Here is a 23186-nt window from a genome sequence, read left to right as displayed (position 1 = left end):
CACCAAAAAAAAAAAAAAAAAAAAAAGAGGGACGATCCCTATTGTTATGACACTTTTCTTCTGTGATAAATAATCGAAGTGAAGGTGAAAATGACAATGACAATGAGATAAATGGTGCCATTTGCTGATCTGATCACTTGAAACACGATGCCACAGCCAAGGAGTAAGCATTTTAAGACAGATATGATGGAGAGCTATTGGTGTCCCCCAAATCGTGCTAAGCTAGAATGAAATATCCTATGCATTGAGTTTCTTTTATACATATATTTTTTTTTAATTCAGGAAAATTGCAGAGTAATCTATTACCTTGTACAAAACAAAGTAACCTTTATGAGTGTGACTTGGCAAAGTAATGAAAACCTGTACATTGTATAAACAAGGTTAACATAAAATGTTAGAAGATGTTAAGTAATGTCTTCTAATGTAAGAAGGCATGGTACAGAATCATCTATGGACTTTAATTTCTTTTGTGGTAATAGTCAATAGTGGAAGGAGGGACCACAAAATAGTTTATATGCCTTGTTCCGGACAAACTTAAAAGCTGGAAATTGCTTTCCTTCTTGCCTGCACACTCTCTGTTGATGTTCTTTTATTATTTCACTGAGAAAGAAGACATAGGCGTCTGGTCAGTGGTGTCCAGCTGCATGTACGCACCAGTCTTTGTTCACTCTTAATATGCCACAAAAACAATAGTAAAGTCATTTGTTACCAAAAAAAAACAAAAAACAAAAACAAAAACAAAAACAAAAACAAAAAAAACAGAAAAAAACCCACAAAGAAAACTCAAAAACTCAAGGTGGGGGGAAAGACATTACCCTACAAGGACAAAGAACAAAGACAACAAATGGAAAATAGAAAAGCTGAAATACCAACACTCAAGGAAAAACAAAGAATGCAACTCCATTTACACCACAGAAAACATAAAAAATTCAGGAGCTTGTGTCACCAAGTACTTCTGGAAATGTGGATAAAGGTGATGCTGAAAAATTGGAAGATATACTGAAAGTATGTTTAAGAGGTACCTGGGCCTTCAGATCTCCCATAATCCACAGGGCTAGGTGATGGCCCCTCCCTCAGCCCACCCCCTGCAGGTTAACTGAATGTTTATTATTTGGAGAGGGTCATAAAAATAGTCAGTCTTTGGACTAGAGAACATAGCTCACTTAAGGATGAGAATATCATACTGAAAACAAGGGTTTACGTACAAGTTAACACACTGGAAGGACTACCACAAACCTAGTGGTTTAAAGAACAAAAACTATTTTACAATTCAGTAGTATAGAAATCCAACACGGACCCACTAAGGTAACATTGATGCCTTGGTAGAGCTGGATTTCTTTCTGGGGGCTCTAGAGGAGAGACGACTTCCTCACCTTTTTCCAGATTCCGGGGGTCATCCTCATTCCCTGGTCATGGCCTCTTTCTCCATCTTCAAAGGCATCAGACTTGCATCTCTCTGTGCCTTGCATCTCTGGTCACATTTTCCTTTTTCTCTCCCATTTCCCCTTTCACATTTAAGAACACTTGCAAATAAAGTGTCCCTGCCCAGACAATCCAGGTATATCTTCCAGATTTAAAATCCTAATCTAATCACATCTGCAAAGTCCCTCTTACTATAAAGGTAACAGATTCACAGATTTCAGGGATTAGAATGTGGACATCTTTGAGGGGGGCACAATTCTGTCTACCACATCAACAACCTTCCTTCATTAGGTTCCAAAAACACTGGCTGCTACTATTATCTATTTCACGCCTGATTTACGAAAAGACTTTTCTGGGAGTTCTGATAAGCCTAAGAGTAAAGACTTAAAAAGACTGAAATTGAAGGTATTCCCAAACAAAAATGCCCCTGCAGTTACATATCCTGGATCATCAATTTCCATCCCCATCTCCCTTCAACTGTCACCTCATTTCTACTGAAAACTCAGTACAGAACTGTTTTGAAGCATATTTGCTATTCCCAAGCCTTCCCCCTATTTCCTTCATGACTGTCTCTTGAATTTCGTTTAATCACACTTTTAGTACCGTTCCAGAGAAACCTCTTATCTGGGTCATTAACAGACTCCCCCCATTGCCAAACTCAATGGTCAACTGCCATCTTAGTAAATTTCTGAGAACCTTTTGAAACAATTGATGACTATCTTGTTCTTGAAAAACCCTCTTGCCTTCCCATTGCCTTCCCACTTTCTTGCTTTTCCTCATTCTCCAACAGCTCTTGCTCAGGCTTTGGAAAGCCTTCTCTTTGCTATCATCCATGAATATTGGAGTTCCCCAGGGCTCAATTTCTTATGTCTTTTCTATCAATATATATCAAATGTATAAGCTGTTGATGACCAAATTTATACCACTGTCTCTCTCTGAACTCCAGTCTGTTTTGTCACAGTTGGAAGGCAAATTTAATGTGTTCAAAAGCTAGCTTTTGATTTTCCTCTCTCAAACTTGCTTCTAATATTCCTCATCTCAACAAATGGCACCATCATCCCTATGATTGTTAGGCACTGAAACCTAGTGATCGTCTTTGATGCTTTTCTTTCTTCCATGTTCTACAATCACTTCATAAATAAATCCTACAGTCTGTGCCTTCCAAATATAGTCCGAATGTGACCTTCTCACCACCTTCATTATTACCAAGCCCAGTCCAACCATCAGCGTCTCCCACCTGGAATTCTGGAATGTCTTTGAAACCTTCATCCCTGCTTCCATTTATATACCCCAAAATACCTTCTCTACATCCAACAAGGTCCTTTCAAATGTAAATTAAAGCTGTCATTTCCTCTGTCTCAAACCTTTCATGGCTTCAAGTTGCAGTTAGAAAAAAATCCTTTTACCTTGTTTTAGAAGATTGTGTGATTTGAGTCCCGGCATCAGCTATACAGAACACTTTGTTATTCATCTTGTTATAAAAACCCAAGAAGATTTCTGCTTTGGATACTCTTTCTTCCTGGGATTTCTTTCAGTAATTCTTTATATTCATTCAGGTCTCATGCTATTCTCTGCTTGGATACTTTCCTGGCCAACCTCTCCAGTCTTCTCCATCAATCCAACCCAATTTTATTTTTTTCTTGGCATTTCATAGCAAAGGCATTCCATTACATTCATGTGTTTATCTTTTTCTCTGCCACTATAAGTTATTTGAGGATAGAAACTTCTTTTGTTCACTTTTTTTATCCCCAGTGTCTAGACTGCCTGATACATAGAATATTTTTTGAATTAATAAATTATTGCAATCCAAGATGAACCATAAGAATGTCCTCCGGTTTCGAAGTTTCAAGAAAGAGAAGGATAAGCTATTTTGTTCATTACAACAGTATCTTATTAAGACCAATAATGGTTTGGAATGCAAAATACCTAGAAAATCTACTTCACATATTTAAATGTGATCATACACACAAAGCCTGCCACAACAAAATATCACAGACTAGGTGCCTTAAACAATAGAAAATTATTTTCTCACAATTCTTGAGGCTCCCCATCTTGCGATCAAGGTGCTGGAAGGGTTGGTTTCCACTGAGACCTCTCTCCTTGGCATGTGGATGGCTAATGAATGGTGTCTTTATTTTTCATTTTCTTATTTAAATTCAGTTAGCCAACATATAGTACATCATTAGTTTTAGATGTAATGTTCAATAATTCATCAGTTGCATATAACACCCTGTGCTCATCACATGCCCTCCTTAATGTCCAATCACCCAATTACCCCATTCCCCCACCTACCTTCCCTCCAGCAACCCTTTATTGGTTTCCTATAGTTAAGAGTCTCTCATAGTTTTTCTCCTTCTCTAATGACTTCCCATTCACTTTTTCCTCCTTTCCCCTATGGTCCTCTGTGACCTTTCTTATATTCCACATGAGTGAAACCAATTATCTTTCTTTGATTGACTTATTTCACTCAGCATAATACACTCCACTTCCATCCACATTGATGTAAATGGCAAGTATTCATCCTTTCTGACGGCTGAGTAATATTCCATTGTGTGTGTGTGTGTGTGTGTACACACACACACACAGCCCACATCTTTATCCATTCATCTGTTGATGGACATCTCAGCTCTTTCCACAATTTGGCTATTGTGGACATGGCTGCAATGAACATTGGGCAGCAGGTGCCCCTTTGGATCACTGCATTTGTATCTTTGGGGTAACAACCTAGTAGAGCAATTGCTGGGTTATAGGGTAGCTCTGTTTTTAACTTCTTGAGGAACCTCCACACAGTTTTTCAGAGTAGCTATACTAGTTTGCATTCCCACATGTAGAGTAAGAAGGTTCCCCTTTCTCCGCATCCTTGCCAACATTTGTTGTTTCCTGACTTGTTAATTTTAGCCATCTGACTGGAGTGGGGTGGTATCTCATTGTGGTTCTTATTTGTATTTCCCAGATTTCCCAGATGGTGAGAAATGTAGAACAATTTTTTATGTGTCTGTTGGCCATCTGGATGTCTTCTTTGGAGAAATGTCTGTTCATGTCTTCTGCCCATTTCTTGACTATTTGTTTTTTTGGGTGTTGAGTTTTATCAGTTATTTATAGATCTCAGCTACCAACCCTTTATCTGACAGGTCATTTGCATATCTCTTCTCCCATTTTGTAGGTTGCCTTTTACTTTTGTTGACTGTTTCCTTTGCTGTGAAGAAGCTTTTTGTCTTGAAATTCCAATAGTTCATTTTTGCTTTTGTTTCCCTTGCCTTTAGAGACATATATAGAAAGAAGTTGCTGTAGCCAACATCAAAGAGGTTACTATCTCTGTTCTCCTCTAGGATTTCGATGGATTCCTGTCTCACATTTAGGTCTTACATCCATTTGGAGTTTATCTTTGTGTATGGTGTAAGAAAATTGTCCTGTTTCATTCTTCTACATGTGGCTGTCCAGTTTTCCCAGCACCATTTATTAAAGAGACTGTCCATTTTCCACTGGATATTCTTTCCTGCTTTGTCGAAGATTAGTTGGCAATAGAGTTGAGGGTCCATTTCTGGGCTCTCTGTTCTGTTCCATGATCCATGTGTCTGCTTTTGTGCCAGTACCATACTGTCTTGATGATTACACTTCCTGTGTCTTTACATGCTCTTCCCTCTGTGTGTGTCCTAATCTCCTCTTTTTTAAGGACACTAATCAATTGGATTAGGGCCCATCCCAACGACCTCATTAACATTAATTACCTCTTTACAAAGAGCCTATCTCCAAATACAGCCTTATTTTGAGGTACTGAAGGCTACGACTATAATACATAGATTTTTGGGGAACACAATTCACCTCACAACAGAGTGATATTCAATAGCTGTATTATTTGTATTATATCAAGCTCTGTAAGTTTGAGCTATGTATGGCTTAAAGGCCTTCTTATTTAAGTATGTTTTTCCTCAGTCAGCCTGCCATAATTCTGTCGGTAGCAATTTATTCTCTTAAAGCTTTCCTTTCTCTCCTGAGATTTTGCTGAGTACTGCTAAGAAGGCCTGGCAAGGATGAGAGTGGGAGGTATCACAGCTCACCCTCTTGTTAATTGATAAGCTAGGTTGATTAGTCATTTCTCAAAACCATAAGAATAAGACACAGGAGACATAGATTTTGAAGAGAAAAAGGTCTGTGACAGCATGAGCCCAGTAGTCCTCAGAGGAAAGAGAAATGAACAAAGTGACAGAAAGACAGTTTGTCTGTCAGCCATTTGCTTGGGTTGATGCTAGTTTCAGCAAGAGCTACTTCTTCCAACATGTCTACCAGTGATTTTGCTACACTGGGACTAAGTCTCGGAAATGATGTGTATGTACCAAATTACTGAATAAAATAAATTCACTGATATTGAATAACAATCAACATATGTAGGCTCTGACTTAAACGACTTCAATCTAACAGTTAACTGAACAGGGAGTTGTAGGATTTGAGAACTGTCTGTCCATTTGAAATGGAGCTTCCTAAATCCCACAAAATGATACTCCGTGCTCATGCAATTGAATAGTTGGCTAAACTATATTTTCTTCTTGATTTTACATACTAACCATTGTTTATCATTAATATTTCAGTTTTCACTTATTCAGTCTAACATTTATTACCGGTATCCTTAATTGATAAAGAAATTCATTCTTTCCAAATCATTTTTAAAGAGGCCATTTAGACAAACTCGGACCAAGTGTTTCTTTTGCTTATTACTGCTGTATTTACTAAACAAAAAACTTTATACAAGATCCCTCCATAAATAACCCAGAATTCACTAAATTCTGTCAGAGGTGTGCTCCTTTTATATTAAAAGTCATCACTACGGTTCATAAGTATTCTCTGACTATAGTTTCCAAGACCAGCTGTGAGGGTTTAAATTGACCTTTCAACATACTGACATTCAAAATTAAGACAATGTCCATCAACTACACTACCCACAGAGCAAAAAAAAAGACATGATATCATAGCCACAATCTCCTGATTTGTTAACAGTTATGGCTATGCGTCAGTTTGAATCAGTGAAGGGATACCAGCCTGCTCCATGCAGTTAGCCTTCCCACTGAAGTCATTTGCGGGGAATGGCAGAGATTGTGACTGCACTGCAGAGGACATCCCACTGTACACGGGGCAGTTAAGGCACCTATACTTCTATACATGCTTAATGATTAGCAAAAGCCGAGTATGCAGTATGAAAATGAGGGTGCACTTGGATAAACAACACTCTGGTTTTTTATAAAAAGCTGTAAGTTCCACTGCCCCATTTCCCAAATGTCTCCATTTCCACACACCTGATTTTCCTAGATTGCGTTCCTCCTCCACATCGTAGAGACCTCAGCTCATTGTGGATTTTGCATGGAGACCAGTGTTCTACCACCCACGAATACTGATTGCATTCACTGTAGCATGGGACTGCCTCATGCACCTGTCAAGAAGAGGAAATGAAAAGAAAAAAATTATGTGGAACTATCCAAGTTATATAAAAAGAGCCCATCTTTTAGAATGCCTGCTGAACATAACCCAAGAACTATACTCTGGCTAAAACAGCCAAATTACACTCCCAAAAAGCAAGATGTATTTGGCTTCTCTGAAATTACTGACTCGCCTAAAGAAACATACAGGGGAAATCAACTAAGACATGATGGTATGCCTTCACAGAGGAGAACAAAAGACAGTCATTTCCTACCACTGAGAAGAGGAATTCTATTACCATTTCATTTCCTCAAAGACCTCACACAGCCATCTATTAGATGGTCCAGCTCTCAATTATATGGCATACTGTATTCTCAGATGTACTTTGAGATGTCAATTGAAATAAATATATGTAAGGAAAATTTACTCTTGAATATAAGAGGTCCTTAGAATGCATAAGAAAAGTGGTATTATTTGCACCGGACATTTCTTTCTATGCCCCCAAATGATCAATGCTAACAGGCAATCATTTAGCCTCCTGGGTATTGTGGCTTCATATGAATTTAGCTATTTGTAGGATGTTTTCAGAGCACAGCTATAATACACACACACACACACACACACACACACACACACACACACACTGCTAGACTGTTAGAAGCTGGGCATGATTGATTACTGACTGTGAATATTTACAATTTTATGGTAAAACCAATGATTACAGTAAATGAATTCTTAGGTTACTTCCTATGCACTTGTTGGGGATGATTTTTTTCACCTGGAATTATATCAATTTTCACCTCAATTGAGTTTGCCTCCCTTTTAAAAACTGAATTTAAAACGCATTACTCAATATAGAGCACAGCCCTCTCCCTCAGTAAGAAAATGTTTCATTGCATGATAGGTTACTCTAGATCACAAAGATGACTCTAGTATAGCCTGCTGATGAAGACTGATTCAACCTATTACCAAAATAGTTAATTAATGCTTTTCCTTTTAAATAAGAACTTAAGCTCAAGTTCTTTTCTCCCACTGCCTTTCTAATTCCAAAAAATTGTAAATGATGACTAGGCAGTGCTATCCAAACAGAACCATTACTTGCGAGTTTCCACTAAATGCGAGGGAAAGCACTATGTAATGGGATAATCAGAAAACAAGATTGGAGCACTGTCAGCATGTTAGATGGAAATCAAATGAGAAAAGGTTATTTGTGACACTACATCTTAGGAATCACAAATAATGTCAGAAACTATTTTTAACTGTGTGGTTCTATATTGCTCTCTCATGTAGAGCACACAAGGAAAAGGAAAAACCACAAAGTGAAAAATATGTGAGGGCAAAATGAAAGGAGATGGGAAAATAGAAGTGGAAATGGGTGCAGGAGAGTAAGGAATTAAGTAATAAAAGAAGCACATTTCATGCTGTGAATGCTGCCTAGAAAGGAATGAAAGGTTTGGAAGCAGAACCTACATTAGAATAAGGAGGTAATAACTTGTAAGGGACAAAAGTCTGCCTGACTCCTAGCATGGTAGAGGTAAGAGAAAAATCTACAAAAATGAAAAGACATGACCCCAGCAGAACAGACACCTGGAAAGTGAGCTGATGACAGCTGCAGGCTTAGCCAACTCCACTTTACCACAAAAATGAGCACTGAACTGAATTTGTGGGCTCGTTCTATAAACTTTTCAATGTGTATCAGACAATTTAAATAAAGCTCTTTGGCTTTCATAGGAGATACATGAAAGTCTGCCAAAGCACTTGGTACAGACAGGGGGTAGATGGAAATATTCATTAAAAAAGTATTTTCCCATGCCTCGTGCATAAATTTGAAGGCAAATGGATGGAATATCCTGAGAGGGACCTATTTTTCTGAAGTTACCCATACTAAACAGAGCTTACATTTCCACCCTACCTCCTACAAAAGGCCCAAAGACAGAGAGAAAAATGAAAACCTATGTAGTTGCATGTTGCTCTGATACACACATTTGAATGTCTCATTGTATATTTGATTTACTATTTTTACTCTTTATGCTATGCAACTTATACCTAAGCAGAGTAGCTAACCTCAGTGAAAAGTTGCTGGAAGATAGGTAGCATATCTAGGTAGGAAGATGTTGACTCACCCTTTTAACTAATGGGTTAAAAAAAAAAAAAAAAAAAAAAAAAAAAAAACCTCTTAAAAAGGATTCACATGGAGTTACTTGATTTTTTTTCCCCACATGTGTATGTTATTTTAATATTGCTCATACTGTTATTTCTAGATGGTAAATCCGTACCCTTCCTTCAAAGCCCAAGTAAACCCCAGCACAAGGCTTCTCCCATGACCCCTAGTTGACATGTTTTGGTACAACAGTCTCTGTTTAAAGCAAACTTGTAGTCATATTATAACATCAGGATGCACATGTATCGGGGCTGGGACAGTGCTGGTTGTGAGAACCTCATTGTGTGTTGCTGGGGGAACAGACACATTTAACTCTTAGGTCTTTCCTATTTCTCACACTACTTTAGCTCTTTTTCTCACCTTGGTCTTAATGACTACTTTTTACTCGATATAATAAGTCTACTTTTTTACTTTAAATAAAACTGAGAAAACAAGCTCAAAGAAACAGAGTTTGTACTTTTCACACCTAAGGATGCTTCTAGTCCTAACCAAAGTCAGATCCGGATAAGCAGCATTTGTTTAGGCGACCACTTAAAAAGACTCTTGATTCTTAGGCAGGCAGAAACCTAGTTTCCATGATGTCTGTCTTTCACAAGACATGGGGGATGGAGGGGCTTCAATAAGTACTGGTTGAATTGAAAGGGGCCCAGGTTATTAAATGACCTTCACACAATTCTCTAGAGAACACAGGTCCCAAAACAGAACGTGTAAGGGGTATTTTACAAAGCCCAAAGGACAGTAAGAGGGAGCAAAACCAAAAACCTTTTCTTTCCACCATGGGGCTGGATGAAGAATAGCAATCACTATGCCATCAAAAGGTGCTGCTCGATGATTTTGCTATAGGAGAGAAAGGCTTTTCCTTAAGAATTGTGAGAACAGTCTCCTTAGAGTCCTTGTCCATTAGGCATGGAATCTTATTGAGAGGATTGAAAACACCCACAAGAGGCAAAAAGTGCAGCAGGCATTCAAGAATAAAAATTAACTACCCAGCTGGCCAATTTCTTCTCCTGTCAGTCCTTTATGTTCTGGCTATTTCATATTGCTATTTAGTTGGTGCTTATTACAGTTTTATAATGGAAATGTGTTAAAGCAAGGACTTTATCAAGGAATCATATGGAAATGTTCTGAAGGAGAGAAATGAGCCATGGGAAAGTTAAATGAAAATCATTCGTAAATGGCACAAATTAGAGAGAAAATAACAGGGTCTAATAGGGCCAGAGATGCTAAAAATGCCACTGAAAAATCTAAATCCTCTGAGAGAGGCAACATTTCCTTCTCTTAGTAATGAGTTCTATTTATTACTTCTTCAGTGGGGAATTGTGTTTTCATAATTTTGCTAGTTTCAGAGTCATATCATAAACTCATTCATTGAGTCGGTCTTTTAATATTTATTAAATAAGTCTCTGCTCGTTGTAATTGATCATTTTAATTAAGTACTATTTCCTGATACTCATCTCCAACTATAGCAGACTTCCCTGGCATAAACTTGGAAGCAAGGTCTCTCTCGAGCTCAGCAGATGTTATCACTGCATATCCAAGTCCTAGGGTTCAAGGGCTCAAATAAAGCAAACAAACAGTAACCACAATAAAAACAAAAATAAAGAAAGGAAAACTCATAACTTCCAGTTTTCTATACTAAGACCCTTTTCTCCAGTGAATCTGCAGTCAACACCGGTACAGAAATCTTCAAGCTGAAGACTTCCATGCTGGGCGCTGCGATTACTTGGTAGAACTTGACAAAAGCCCATCTAAGACCAGAAATTCCTGCAAATCTGAGCCAGGGTCTGTACCATTGGAAGGTGAGAGGAAATGGTCTTTTGGGAGTGGTGAGATCAATAAAGCGCTATGGGTTCCATTCTCCCCAAATGCAAATGCAAATATTATAAGCTTTTAACATAAGATGTGCAAATTTGGGTTCCATTCTCCCCAAATGCAAATATTATAAGCTTTTAACATAAGATGTGCAAATTTGCCTCAGGTTAGGACTCTCATGCCTTAATTCAAAGAATCCCCGCCCCCCCCCAGCCCTTCTCTAGTTGTCTGTTTCCTCTCTTTCCTCCTCCAGGGTTCACACTTCCCCTTCAGAAGGGTCCTCTATACAAAACCCTCCCTCAACCAAATTTTGTCCCTTTTCTCATTCAGTCAGCAGCTAAATTATGCACTCTTCCACTATGAATGTCTACATAACTAGAAAGTATCACATTTAGGCAAGTAAACTTTTGCTTCCATTTGTGTTAATCATGCACTTATACCAGTCTGTATAAATATAATACATGAGGTGCTAAATTTCAGTCTTCATGCAACTGTACCCACATGCTTTACCATGTGCCCATCACTGGCCCCTGGTTATCAATGACCCCATATGATGCTGTGTAGAACTTTAGAGCTTGTATAGGACATGTCATGCCTCAGGTCTTAATCATCAGGATCATTTGAGTTACACAAGTTTATAAGAATCCCTATTTCTAGGTAAAAATAAAGAGAATTTGAAGATGCTTAGTCAGTCATTCATGACAGATTCATGACAGGTGAATGACTAGACTAGTGCTCAAGTGGAGAAGAATTCAAAATCCCACTCTGTCGATGCAAACAGTGCATGGGTTTTGCCTCTTTAGCTTGTTTATGCACATTGTCATGCTCAGAGAATATCTTTTCAATGAGGAAGATAATGCTAATATTTATCAATTCCTTAAAAGGGAAAAACAAGAACAAGAACAGAATTTTCATAGATGTCGACAGAATAGATAATGTCTATTAATATATACATATGTTGTATACATTATATATATGTGTGTGCATACATACACACACAAACACACTATGTAAACAACTGCACAAGCAATTCATCCCAAGGCTTCAGGTATGGAGTCTTTTGAGAATTTCAAAAAACCAGGAGGTATCTCAGAAAACCTGCTTTCATGTTCAAAGCAAGAGCAGGCCTGAGTCCTTTAGATGGTTGCAATTTCTTATGTGAATGGGGGGTTAAAAAAAATCCACAACTGTTTTTTAAATTGGTATCTGTGGGAAAACCATCGTGCCCATCATTTGCGCAATGTGTTGCTCAACAGGGCGGCATTTGAAGTCAGGTTTTTTCTGGAAATCTGGAATAAAGTGATCTGTACTCGTGAGGCGGGCAACTGTCAGTTCCCGCCTCAAAGTTCAAGTCTAAGGCCCTGACTGTCTTCCTCTTCCAAGACATTTTTCTCACCCAGGCTTCTCTAGCTACACAGCAATTGAAAAGACTTCCTGAGCATGTCCTGAGCTTATCACCATGCCTGGTCTGTGAGATTCACCAGCGGTTTTAAATATGCATTATAGGTTTTCTTTTCAGTTTTCACACTAAAAAATCTCAAAACAAACCTCACAATGCTCCATGAGTCTTATTTGCAAAATCTGGAGACAAGTTGTTGAACTTTAAAGCCAATGGGAAGTTTATTAGAAAAGTAATGGAGGGGGCTACGTTCCTCATCTTCTCACAGGATAGTAGCTTCCAAGCTACATGTACAGACTCTGATAAGTGTAGCATTGTACTGAGGGGCCTGTAAATCCATTCCCAAACCAAACCTTGCCTGTAGTCTCAAAGAATAATATAATCTCAGACATATTGTCACCACTGCTCGTCGAATGAATGTAGGCAATACTGTGATTAATGAAGTTTTAATTTAACTTGAAAGCACAGCTGAATTTGAAATTGCTCATTAGAAAGTTTCTCAATTCAGGCTGGCTAACGATGCAAGATCCTTATAACAAAAACGCAGGGAACTACTGCCTTTACATACAAAAAAGAGAAAAAATGGACTAACAATGGGCTATGCCTTGAAATCACATTACTGTTTCTATTTCGACAGAAGATATGTTGTACAGAATAGCTTTTTTCTAAAGTGGACATGGAAGAATATTTTTCTTTTTTTTTTATTTTTTTTATTTGAGAGAGAGACAGTGAGAGAGAGCATGAGCAAGGAGAAGGTGAGAGGGAGAAGCAGACTCCCCATGGAGTTGGGAGCCCGATGCAGGACTCAATCCCAGGACTCCGGGATCATGACCCGAGCTGAAGGCAGTCGCTTAACTGACTGAGCCACCCAGGTGCCCGTGGAAGAGTATTTCTTATTGAGAAGGTCATAACTCCAGATTTTTTCCCCTTTCATTTTTTTAATGGGCTAAAGTACTCAACTCCTTACCTTTAGCCTGAATACCACCGATGATCTTTTAAGCACAGTGTCATCAGAATCAAGATGAACAACCACTCACAGCTAAGCTAGCTCTGTCATTCACGCAGTCCTATTTTCCTCCCCACAGTAGGGGTGGAGGGAGAGATTGGTATGGGTACAAAGACTGAATAAGTTGGGACCCAAGCCTTGCATATACTTCTTCCCCTTCCCCATGTTTCTTGCCTCCTTCAAGGATATTACACATAGCCTCAACTTTACAGAAGGTATTTTATAGTGGGGAGCCACTAAGTCTTCGTGTAAAACACCATGGTTAAAGCTCAGTTATCTGTGCTAATGGAGTTTAGATTATTTGTAATGGCAAACAAATAACAATGTCTCAGTTGTATTGCTGTTGTTGTTTTTTAATCCATTATACTATATTTCCCTGGTAGCAGACTTACATTTCTTCCTGTGCGTGATTTAAGTGACTATGAAACCACAGTCTTAAAGTGAACTGCATGGTAATGGACAATCAACAAAAATGATGATTGCAGAGATCCTATGCAGTGCATGATATTCTACAGTAAAGAACTAGCACACACATATACACTCGGGCACTGATTGGACTCCCTCTGTGCCTGATATGTGGTACAGAATTGAGAGAACACACTGACATAGACCAGTTGGGGCAAGTTGAACTGTAAGGCCCACACTTTGTACCTCAGCACTATGTAAACAACCATAAAAGACAGAATGAGAGGGGAAACTCACTCCACAGTTGGAATGAGTTTTCCAACACCCTGGGAGACACCACCCACTGCCATGCTGTTCTATGATAAAAAAATCAGATGGGATTCTGTAGATCACTCATAGCATGCCAGGGACTACTGTCATGGTGGTCCGTCGGATTTTCATAGAACAGATTGCAGTTATCAGTCACACTGAAGTGGGGGAAAAAATACCCATGTTAATGTCAGGGATACTTCCAGAAAACTTTGGAAGAAGTGAACTAACAGCCTTTCAGAAAAGAGGTTATAAATGAACCTTGAGGACATTACGTGAAATAAGCTAATTACAGAAGGACACATACTATAAAATTCCACTTATATGAGGTATTTCAAAAAGTGTAACTCATTGAAGCAAAGAATAGAATGGTGGTTGTCGGGGCTGAGGGAGAGGGAAATGGGAAAATGTTAAATAATGGGTATATAATTTCAGTTATGCCAGATGAATAAATTCTAGAAATCTGCCTATAACACTGTGCTTATGGAGAACAAATTTTAAGTGTATTATACGCTTAAAAATTTATTAAGAGGGTGGATCTCATGTTAAGTATTTTTACCACAATAAAAATGTATTAAGAATTTTAAAAAGAAGTATGTGTCTCAAAGGGTTAGATTGCACCATGGAAACCTGACCCGAGAAAAAAAGATGTCTGCCTTTACCATATACGAGATACTAGGAGTCTGGTGCAAAGATTAGATGGATAAATAGATGGATGGATAGACAGATGGAGAGAGAGACAGAGAAAGTGAGTAAGTTTGTCACTTATCTGGGTCACAGACTACGACCACCAGAAATCAGGGAAGAAAAGAAAACTTTCTTTCTCTGAAGACAAAAGTCTGAAATGGAAACTCCTGCCTTTTGGCAGGTAACAAAAGTTTTACAAGTTAGAGGCATAAAGCAGGGATGAACAGATCTCAGTTCTTAGAAACAGATGTCCTAAGGGTATCTAGATCAGAAAGGTATATGGTACTATTTAGGGTTTATCAAAAAAGGTAAGAGAAGGGGTGTGGCCTGAAGCTTGCAACTCATTATCTACGTGTCAAACAGAAGTGAAAGCTTGGCAGAAATTCTTCACTTTCCTTATTAGCCTTTGATGGGACAGAATCCTGTACAGCTAGCTCCCACTTGTTCTCAGTAGTTGAGACCATCATGCTATCCTTACACTCTAGATACATACAACTGTTTCTTCACTTACTAAATGCAAGGAGCCTATGAAAACATGCCTAGGAAATCAATAGAACTTGGATGATAAAAATGTAATTGTATAAAGAAGCGGTTTAATCTAAGTTGCACACCCCTTAGGCAGAGAAATCCTATGCTTGTGTGGTCAGAACCTCCAATACAAATGCACAAAGAAGAGCCCTAGTTAGGATAATCTAATAGGAACTACTTTGGATGAGAGATTTGCTAATCAGGCAAACAACCCAAAATGTAAATATAATTCTCATAAACTGTACACAAGGGCCCCAGTACATATGAGATGAAGCCTGGAGACTGCAGCTAGCTGCAATAACATAAGTAAGTAAATGGGAAAATGTGATTAGATAGAATTTTATTTGTAGACAATGGGAGCCAGTAAAATCTCTGAGATTTATATCAAAAGAAAAATTCCAAGTAAAGTTTGGGGAACATTAGTCACCTCAAATGGAAGGGAGATGAAAGTGCAGGAGAGCTCTGAGCAAAGCAAAAATGGCAGCAGTCCCAGTAGGAGGCTACAGTTTGGGAATAATGATCTTCTTAACTTGCTATTTCCACGAAGCTTCCAACAGAATGAGGAAGAAGAGACACCGGGATTTGGAAGTGAAAATGAAAGGGACAACCCAAACATCAGTGCTACTTTTTCAAACCATTTAAGATTAGTGTATTCTAGAACGTAGGAACACATGAAAGATTTTTCTTTTTCACTAAGAGAATTGTGAAGAAAAAGACAAGACATCAGTTTCCCAAGAGCCCTAAATTCCAGGGAGTATTGCTAATGAGCAGAACAGCAGAAACTCTTGGGCATTTGCCCAGAAAACTTTTCATGACATATTTACCATCTTATTTTGTCTTAAGTTGGCTTAGTTGGGATAAATCTGATGCCGTATATGACCTGAAAAGCAATCTGGTTTTTGGAAGGTTTACTCAGAACTTACCAATACTCACAGTAGGCAAGCACAAAACTGGCTTCTAGCACGACGACTAGAAGGAAAGCCTCATAATTGGTGTTGCACATGCATTGAGAGCTCTAGGCCCGTCAGGCTATAGTCTTTTAATCATTACCGCAAATAAACCTTACCTACTCTGAAATGCATGGGGAGTTCTCACACAGCACTATTTCAAAGTCAATCAGGAATTCAAAGAGAACAAAAGGGGCCATCAAAAAATATAAATAAAAAAAAGAAAAGGATGGCCATTTTTCTGTTCAGCAAAACCAATTTAAACCAGAAGGAACAACATAAGAAATGCTGACTGAAAACTCCATTCCCAATGTGGCTAATTTCTAAATGATCCTATCATAACAGGCAGAGGAGAGGAGGAGATCACTGTATCTTTTCATCCAAGAAAAACAGACACAATTATTAATTCCCTATAGGTTGGAGCCAGGGAAATAATTACAAAATGCCCCTAAAGAGACTTTTTGCACAGAGGTTATGTTATACACATACACAGAATGATCTTTTTCTTCTGTACATAACTGTATAAAGCAGTAGTTCTCAGACTGCATTGGGCTCTCACAGTTTTCCCTGTTAAAATCCAAGGCCAGGCACAGCAAAACATGGCTTTTTAAAATATGAACTCTCAGTGTGAGTCCTCCCATAAGAAACCTGATGTGTCGGGGACACAGTTAAAGTGAAACACAGAGCCACACGTGATGTTTATAACCCAGGATAGCACAGCCTGACCTTTGCAGAACTGAGAGGCGAGATTGATTGGATAATGGAATCCCTGCCATTCACTTACATGGTGATAAATTGGGATCCTGGCTCCGATTTCCACCCCAGTTTCATCAGTCAGAGGCTCTTATTAGGGACTAATTGAAAGCTGCTGCTTTATGGAATAAAGAGTATCTTGTTGCAAACATTCTTCCTTTGAGGCAGACAGTGAGGAAGAGGCAAGGACGGAGGCAGACCTTTCTGGTTCTTCACGAAATAAAAACAGAAGATGATTGCTGCAGGAAAATGATCATTTAAGGCAGACCTTACCCTGGCCTCCGTTTTAGTAAATTTTATTTTGACCAAAGGGAAGGCAGCTAATGTTAGGCAGGAGTCAGGTGTAACAAGAACAAGTATTACTATATACAACACAAATAACGTACCTATTCCTGGGTACTTACAAAATACAGGTTATTTGAAAAATCTAACAGTGAAGGTCTTAAAATGTGCTACAGAATGATCATTTAACCCATTTACATAAAGTGGACATGTTCCTACAACGCTGGCCTAGATAAAAAGTTATAATAATAAACCTGTGTGTATGCAACCAATGGCAGCCTTTCTGGGATCTCTACTTAAGGATTCCAGAAATCATGTTTTGTGCAAATAACCCTCTCTGCCCCACCAAAATCACTAACAGGGTATAAAGTTATTTTGTGTCCCTGGTTCATACTTTGTGCTTAACAGATGTATATTGGCATAAATATGAATGAGTGCAGAAATATTTCTCTGAGCTTGCTTCCTAAAGATCATATACCTAGATCAAACCATGAAGCTAAAAATCTTGTCCTCTTTATAATAAACTTTACAGGAATTTTTAAATTATGTACGAATAATTCAAATCTAACTGCTTGTAATTGTACTCCGGTCCCAAGATTTGGAAGTAGATACCCAAGTGAATTCAGAGCCTTATATGTTTTTACATTTATGTGATTTCAAAATTCTCCCATTTCTAAGTTCCTGATCGCTGAATATAGATCTAGTAATTGGAGAGTGTTCCCCATTTCCCCATTCCTATTATGGATGCCTTGAATTAAGAAACATACAAGCTTCTAAAAGGATTGACTTTGTTTTCCCTTAAAGGTAGGTAAAATTCAAGGTGGTCAGCTCTCACCATCCTTGGCTAAAGGCAGACTCTGCTGGTGTGAGCCAGGCTCATAGTGACTACTTGATCCCTCAGAAGGTGGAGGTGATACCCTGCGCATCTCTTGCATTGCACATAGCACCCTTCATGTGCAGGGCCCTTGACAGACTCATAATAAATTCCTGTTGAACTAAACTACAGGAAGTATAGGATTTATGGTTCTAGATCTGAGCTGGCATCTCACTTGTGGAATAGGGTCTTGTTAAAATATTCCTCCTTAGCAGGAATCACCCAGCTTTGGATGGATAAAACAGCACCTGTAGAGCAATCTAGGAGATGGGCAGCGTCAAGTACTTTACTTGTACTGGATTCCAATTATCCATTATTAGATTTTTTGGTGGGATCCTATTAAATTAATAATGGGGTCCTCTTTGGTGGTGGCTTCATTTCACTCATGAAGTGATCCTTTACACTGTGTGAAAAATTATCTGTGGTCTAGTGATCAGAGAAGGAAGCTATGAGAAAGGGGTTTTGTATCAGATTCTGCCACTGATTTCCTTAAGGGACTCTCAGAGACTAACTTTTTTTTTTTTTTTCCCCATCTCCTTACTTTAATACTTACTTTCAAGAAAAGAACAATAATGCATTAGCCATTAGGGAAATTCAAATCAAAACCACATTGAGATACCACCTCACACCAGTTAGAATGGCCAAAATTAACAAGACAGAAAACAAGAGAGGATGTGGAGAAAGGGGAACCCTCTTACACTGTTGGTGGGAATGCAAGTTGGTACAGCCACTTTGGAGAACAGTGTGGAGATTCCTTAAGAAATTAAAAGTGGAGCTTCCCTATGACCCTGCAATTGCACTACTAGGTATCTACCCCAAAGATACAGATGAAGTGAAAAGAAGGGCCATCTGTACCCCAATGTTTATAGCAGCAATGGCCACAGTTGCCAAACTGTGGAAAGAACCAAGATGCCCTTCAACAGACAAATGGATAAAGAAGTTATGGTCCATATATACAATGCAGCATTATGCCTCCATCAGAAAGGATGAATACCCAACTTTTGTATCAACATGGACAGGACTGGAAGAGATTATGCTGAGTGAAAGAAGTCAAGCAGAGAGAGTCAATTATCATATGGTTTCACTTATTTGTAGAACAATAAGGAATAACATGGAAGACATTGGGAGAAGGAAAGGAAAAGTGAATTTGGGGAAATCAAAGGTGGAGATGAACCGTGAGAGACTGTGGACTCTGAGAAACAAACTGAGGGTTTTGGAGGGGAGAGGGGTAGGAGGTTGGGTGCGCCTGGTGGTAGGTATTAAGGAGGGCACATATTGCAGGGAACACAGGGTGTGGTGCACAAACAATGAATTTTGGAACGCAGAGTTCACTGTAATAAGTAACATCTGTTTTGAGGAAAATGAGCATTGAAACATGGAAGTGAAGGAATTCTGAAGCTGCAAGTAAGCTATATGATCATCTAGTGCAACTGCCCTACTTTCTTCATCAAAAACACACCCGCATTTCCATGTAGATTAACCTAATAAGTTTTGAATAGTTTCTAACATTCTAGGTTTCTAACAAGCTCAAAACCTGAGAGAGATGACAGAATGAAAGAGACAAATGCCTTCAAGTTTTATGCTTTCTCATCCTCCACAGCACCTAATACATTGCGGAGAAAAAGAGATGTCCAATCAGTGACAGCTCAGTGAGCAAAACAACTTCGGTCATTCCAAAACTAGCACCATTATTTCTGATAAAGATACAAGGGGTATTTACTATTTCACAATCACATCAATTTTTGACATTTCTTTTGAGCATGAAATGATTCCTACTAAAAAGGTAAAATCTTTTTATAGCTGAGACATATCAAGTGCCCTACGTTGAAAGACTTAATTAAAAACTATTAACAATTTAGCGATCACTTACAAGGTAAGTGTATGAGGCATTGATGAGGAATAGAATGAAGACAGAGTGAATATAATGAGAACTATTCTTCAGTAAAGATGTGTGTTATCTGATAACAGCAGTTACAAATTGTAAAACAGTTGAAAGTACATGTCTTGTGCTTACTCATTCACTCATGCATTAATTCAGATATTACTGATGTTGTACTACATAAGACCGACCCAAAACCCCCTTAGACATTAGATAAATAAAGATGACACAAATCCTTTTCTTTTGCATGTTGGGAAACTATGGTCCATGGGCCAAATATGGCTTTCTACTTTTTTTTTAAATGAGATATAATTTACGTATCCTAAAATTCTTTTAAAGTGTACAATTCAGTTTTTAAAAATACATATGTAAAGTTATGAAATCACTACTACTTCTGATTCCATAATATTTTCATCACCCTGAAAAGATACATTAAACCCACATTAGCCATTACTACCCATTCTCTCCTTCCCCCTACCCCTGGCAACCAACCATTAATCTACTTATTTTTTTTCTTTTGCGTATTCTGGACACTTCATATAAATGAAGTCATACAACAGGTGGCCTTTTGTGTCTGGTTACTTACACTCAGCATAATATTTTCAAAGTTTATCCATGTAGCATGAATAAGTATTTCATTATTATTTATGGACATCACGCAATGAACATTTGTGTACTAGTGTTTGCATTGGATATATGTTTTCAATTCTCTTGGCTGTCCACCTCAGAGTAGAATTGCTGGGTCAGATGGAAACTGTGTATGCTTATCTGTTAATTGCCAAAGAGTTTTCCAAAATGGCTGCAACATTTACATTTCCACTAGGAATGTACAAGGATTAGGATTACTCTACATTCAACATTTATTATTGTCTTTCTGATTTTGATTATAGACATCTTACTGGCTGTGAAGTGATAACCTCATTGTGGTTTTGATTTGTATTCCCTAATGACTAATGATGTTTAGCATCTGAGCATCTTTTCATGTGCTTATTGGCCATTCGTGTATCTTATTTGGAGAAATTTCTACTACGGGTCTGTACTCATTGATTAATCGGTCCTTTTATTGTTGAGTCGTAAGATTTATTATTTCTTGGATACTAAATCATCGTCTGATAGATGATTCGCAAATACATTGTCTCATTCTGTAGTTTGTCTTTGCAGTTTTTTGATGCTGTACCTTCAATTACAAAAGCTGTTGGCCTGGACGAAATCCCATTTACCAGTTCTTCCCTGTCATAGCTTGAGCTTCAGGTATCCATTGTCTAATCCAAGGTCACGGAGATTTATACTGAAGTTTTCTTTTAAGAGTGGAATAGTTTTAGCCCTACATTTTGGGCTTTGGCCCATTTTTAATTAATTTTTCTGTGTATAAAAAACACTTTCTTTTCTATTTGCATAGCTCCTATTTTTTGGTTGAAAAATAAGACATTTAGAATAATAAAACATGGCAACTCTGGAGACCAACTTCTTCCTTCTCTCTCCAGTATCTGTTGTTCTTGTTGCTAATGTTGTTTATTTATTGACTTTTTTTGAACTAATTCTATGAAGTCTGTGTTTGTTATGCCTAATGATGTCTCTGTCTAATGATCTGACACAGATTCCCTTTAACACCTGGCACCAAAGTCTCCAGTCTTTGCCAAGGGCCTCTGTGTGTGCTGGGGCACACATTTAACCATTCAGCCAGGCAGTTTACAACTCCATCCTTGTGTTCATTGTGTGCTTGCATAGAGCCTGAAGGTTAGCCCAAGGTGAGAGAGGCTTGTTAGGGCATTCCTAAGTATGTGCACAGCTATCTGCAGGTCCATGGTCTTGAAACTCCCAGCAATATGTCAAGAGTTTTCCCAAACTCTTTTGGACATCTTATTCCCTAGCTTTTCCTTTTAAGCTTTTTGTTAGTCTACCGTTTGCCCTAACTATCAGCTACAAGTTAAACAATCAACCTCCGTTTGTTTTGGAGCAACGTCCCCAAGCTCTTCACACTGGGACGGTTCTGAGTCAGGTCAAAGTCAGCCTTGTGAGTGAGACCTTCCACAGCCACCAAGCTCTGCAGCTGCCAGAGCTCCCACTCTGTTTAGCCTTCTCCAGTGGCTTCCAGACTACTTATTATTTTTTATACTGTGCTTATAGATCGTTTCTTTCAAGAACACTATGGAGCTGAAATTGTAAGCATTCATGTAACACAATTTAAAATGTAGTAAGCCTTTCTGTTCTGAGATTCAGCCATTTTTCTTGAATAAATATTTCCAGCTTTTGATTAATTTACAGAGTCCTGAGAAATGTTATTTGGACAATTTTTGCCAGTTTTCTTGTTGCTTTTATGCAGGAAAGGATTTTGGGAGACTCTTTCTCTACTATTCTCACTGACATTGCCTATTTCTTTAAATTTACTGAGTCACAGACATGCTCATTCATGTATGTCTTATCTATGACTGATTTTGTGCTCCTATGGTAGGGCGGAGGAGTTGGGACCAAGAAGCTAATGCCTGCAAAGTTATATTTGCTTACCCTTTCTCTAAATCTCAGCCCATTCTACCACATATTCTCCATGTTATAATCTATATGAACCTTCTAAATCTTCTAGTTTTTATATGGTAATTTTATAAACAAATTTTAGGGGAAATTTTCAAATGAGTGTCTTTTTTGGTACGAGGTTAAATAAAAATGAAATGTACCAATCAATAAGTAAAGGATTGGTTATTCAGAAAGAAGTATGTTGTGAACTAGGAGAAGGATATACACCATCTTCAACCCATAAAAACGAAATGACTTTATGTCAACAAAATGAAACATCTGGGGTCAGTGAGCTTTAAAACAATACCCCAAGTTGCCTGTACCATATAGCATGGCATATAGCCCTGTTAGCAAAAAGTCATCCTTTTTACTCAGAGAAAAAGTTTCCATGGGACTCTAAGTACTTATCTGGACAGATCATTTTAAAAAAAATCTTAGAGTTAAATAGGAGAATGTGAAATGAATCTTTAATTTTAGCAAATGTATCTTCTTCATAAATTGTTTATATATGCCCAAAGCATAAAATAGGAGACAGCGCTATGGATAGATATCATGCCATAATTTTACATACCATATGACCAGAAAATCACAACTTGGCCATGCAGATGATGCTTAGACATAACAGTAGGTATCACGTTATAATAGTCTTTGGATTTGAAATTCGCTATCTAGCCCCAGTTAACAGGTTGAGTAGGTCTGGAGTTGTACATTCTGTACCCTCCCCCAATGTACAGGATCCAAATTACATAGCCATTTTACTTTTCATGGACAGTCCTCGTAAAACTTGGCACAGGAAAAAAAT

General features: G+C 38.2%; 1 protein-coding gene across 1 annotated transcript in view; it reads right to left on the bottom strand.

Annotated features, from left to right (window-relative positions):
- The window catches only part of THSD7B (thrombospondin type 1 domain containing 7B), a gene marked incomplete at both ends in the record, with an annotated part of 715794 nt that overhangs the window by 89062 nt on the left and 603546 nt on the right, over positions 1-23186 (bottom strand). Inside the window, one exon of the mRNA XM_080799662.1 lies at positions 6711-6844. Coding sequence (XP_080655788.1) covers positions 6711-6844 — 134 coding nt within the window. The remainder of the gene's footprint in view (positions 1-6710; positions 6845-23186) is intronic.

This window comes from Martes martes (assembly GCF_963455335.1).
Source record: "Martes martes genome assembly, chromosome: 3".
Classification (NCBI taxonomy): domain Eukaryota; kingdom Metazoa; phylum Chordata; class Mammalia; order Carnivora; family Mustelidae; genus Martes; species Martes martes.
This window is presented reverse-complemented; position numbering and strand designations above follow the sequence as displayed.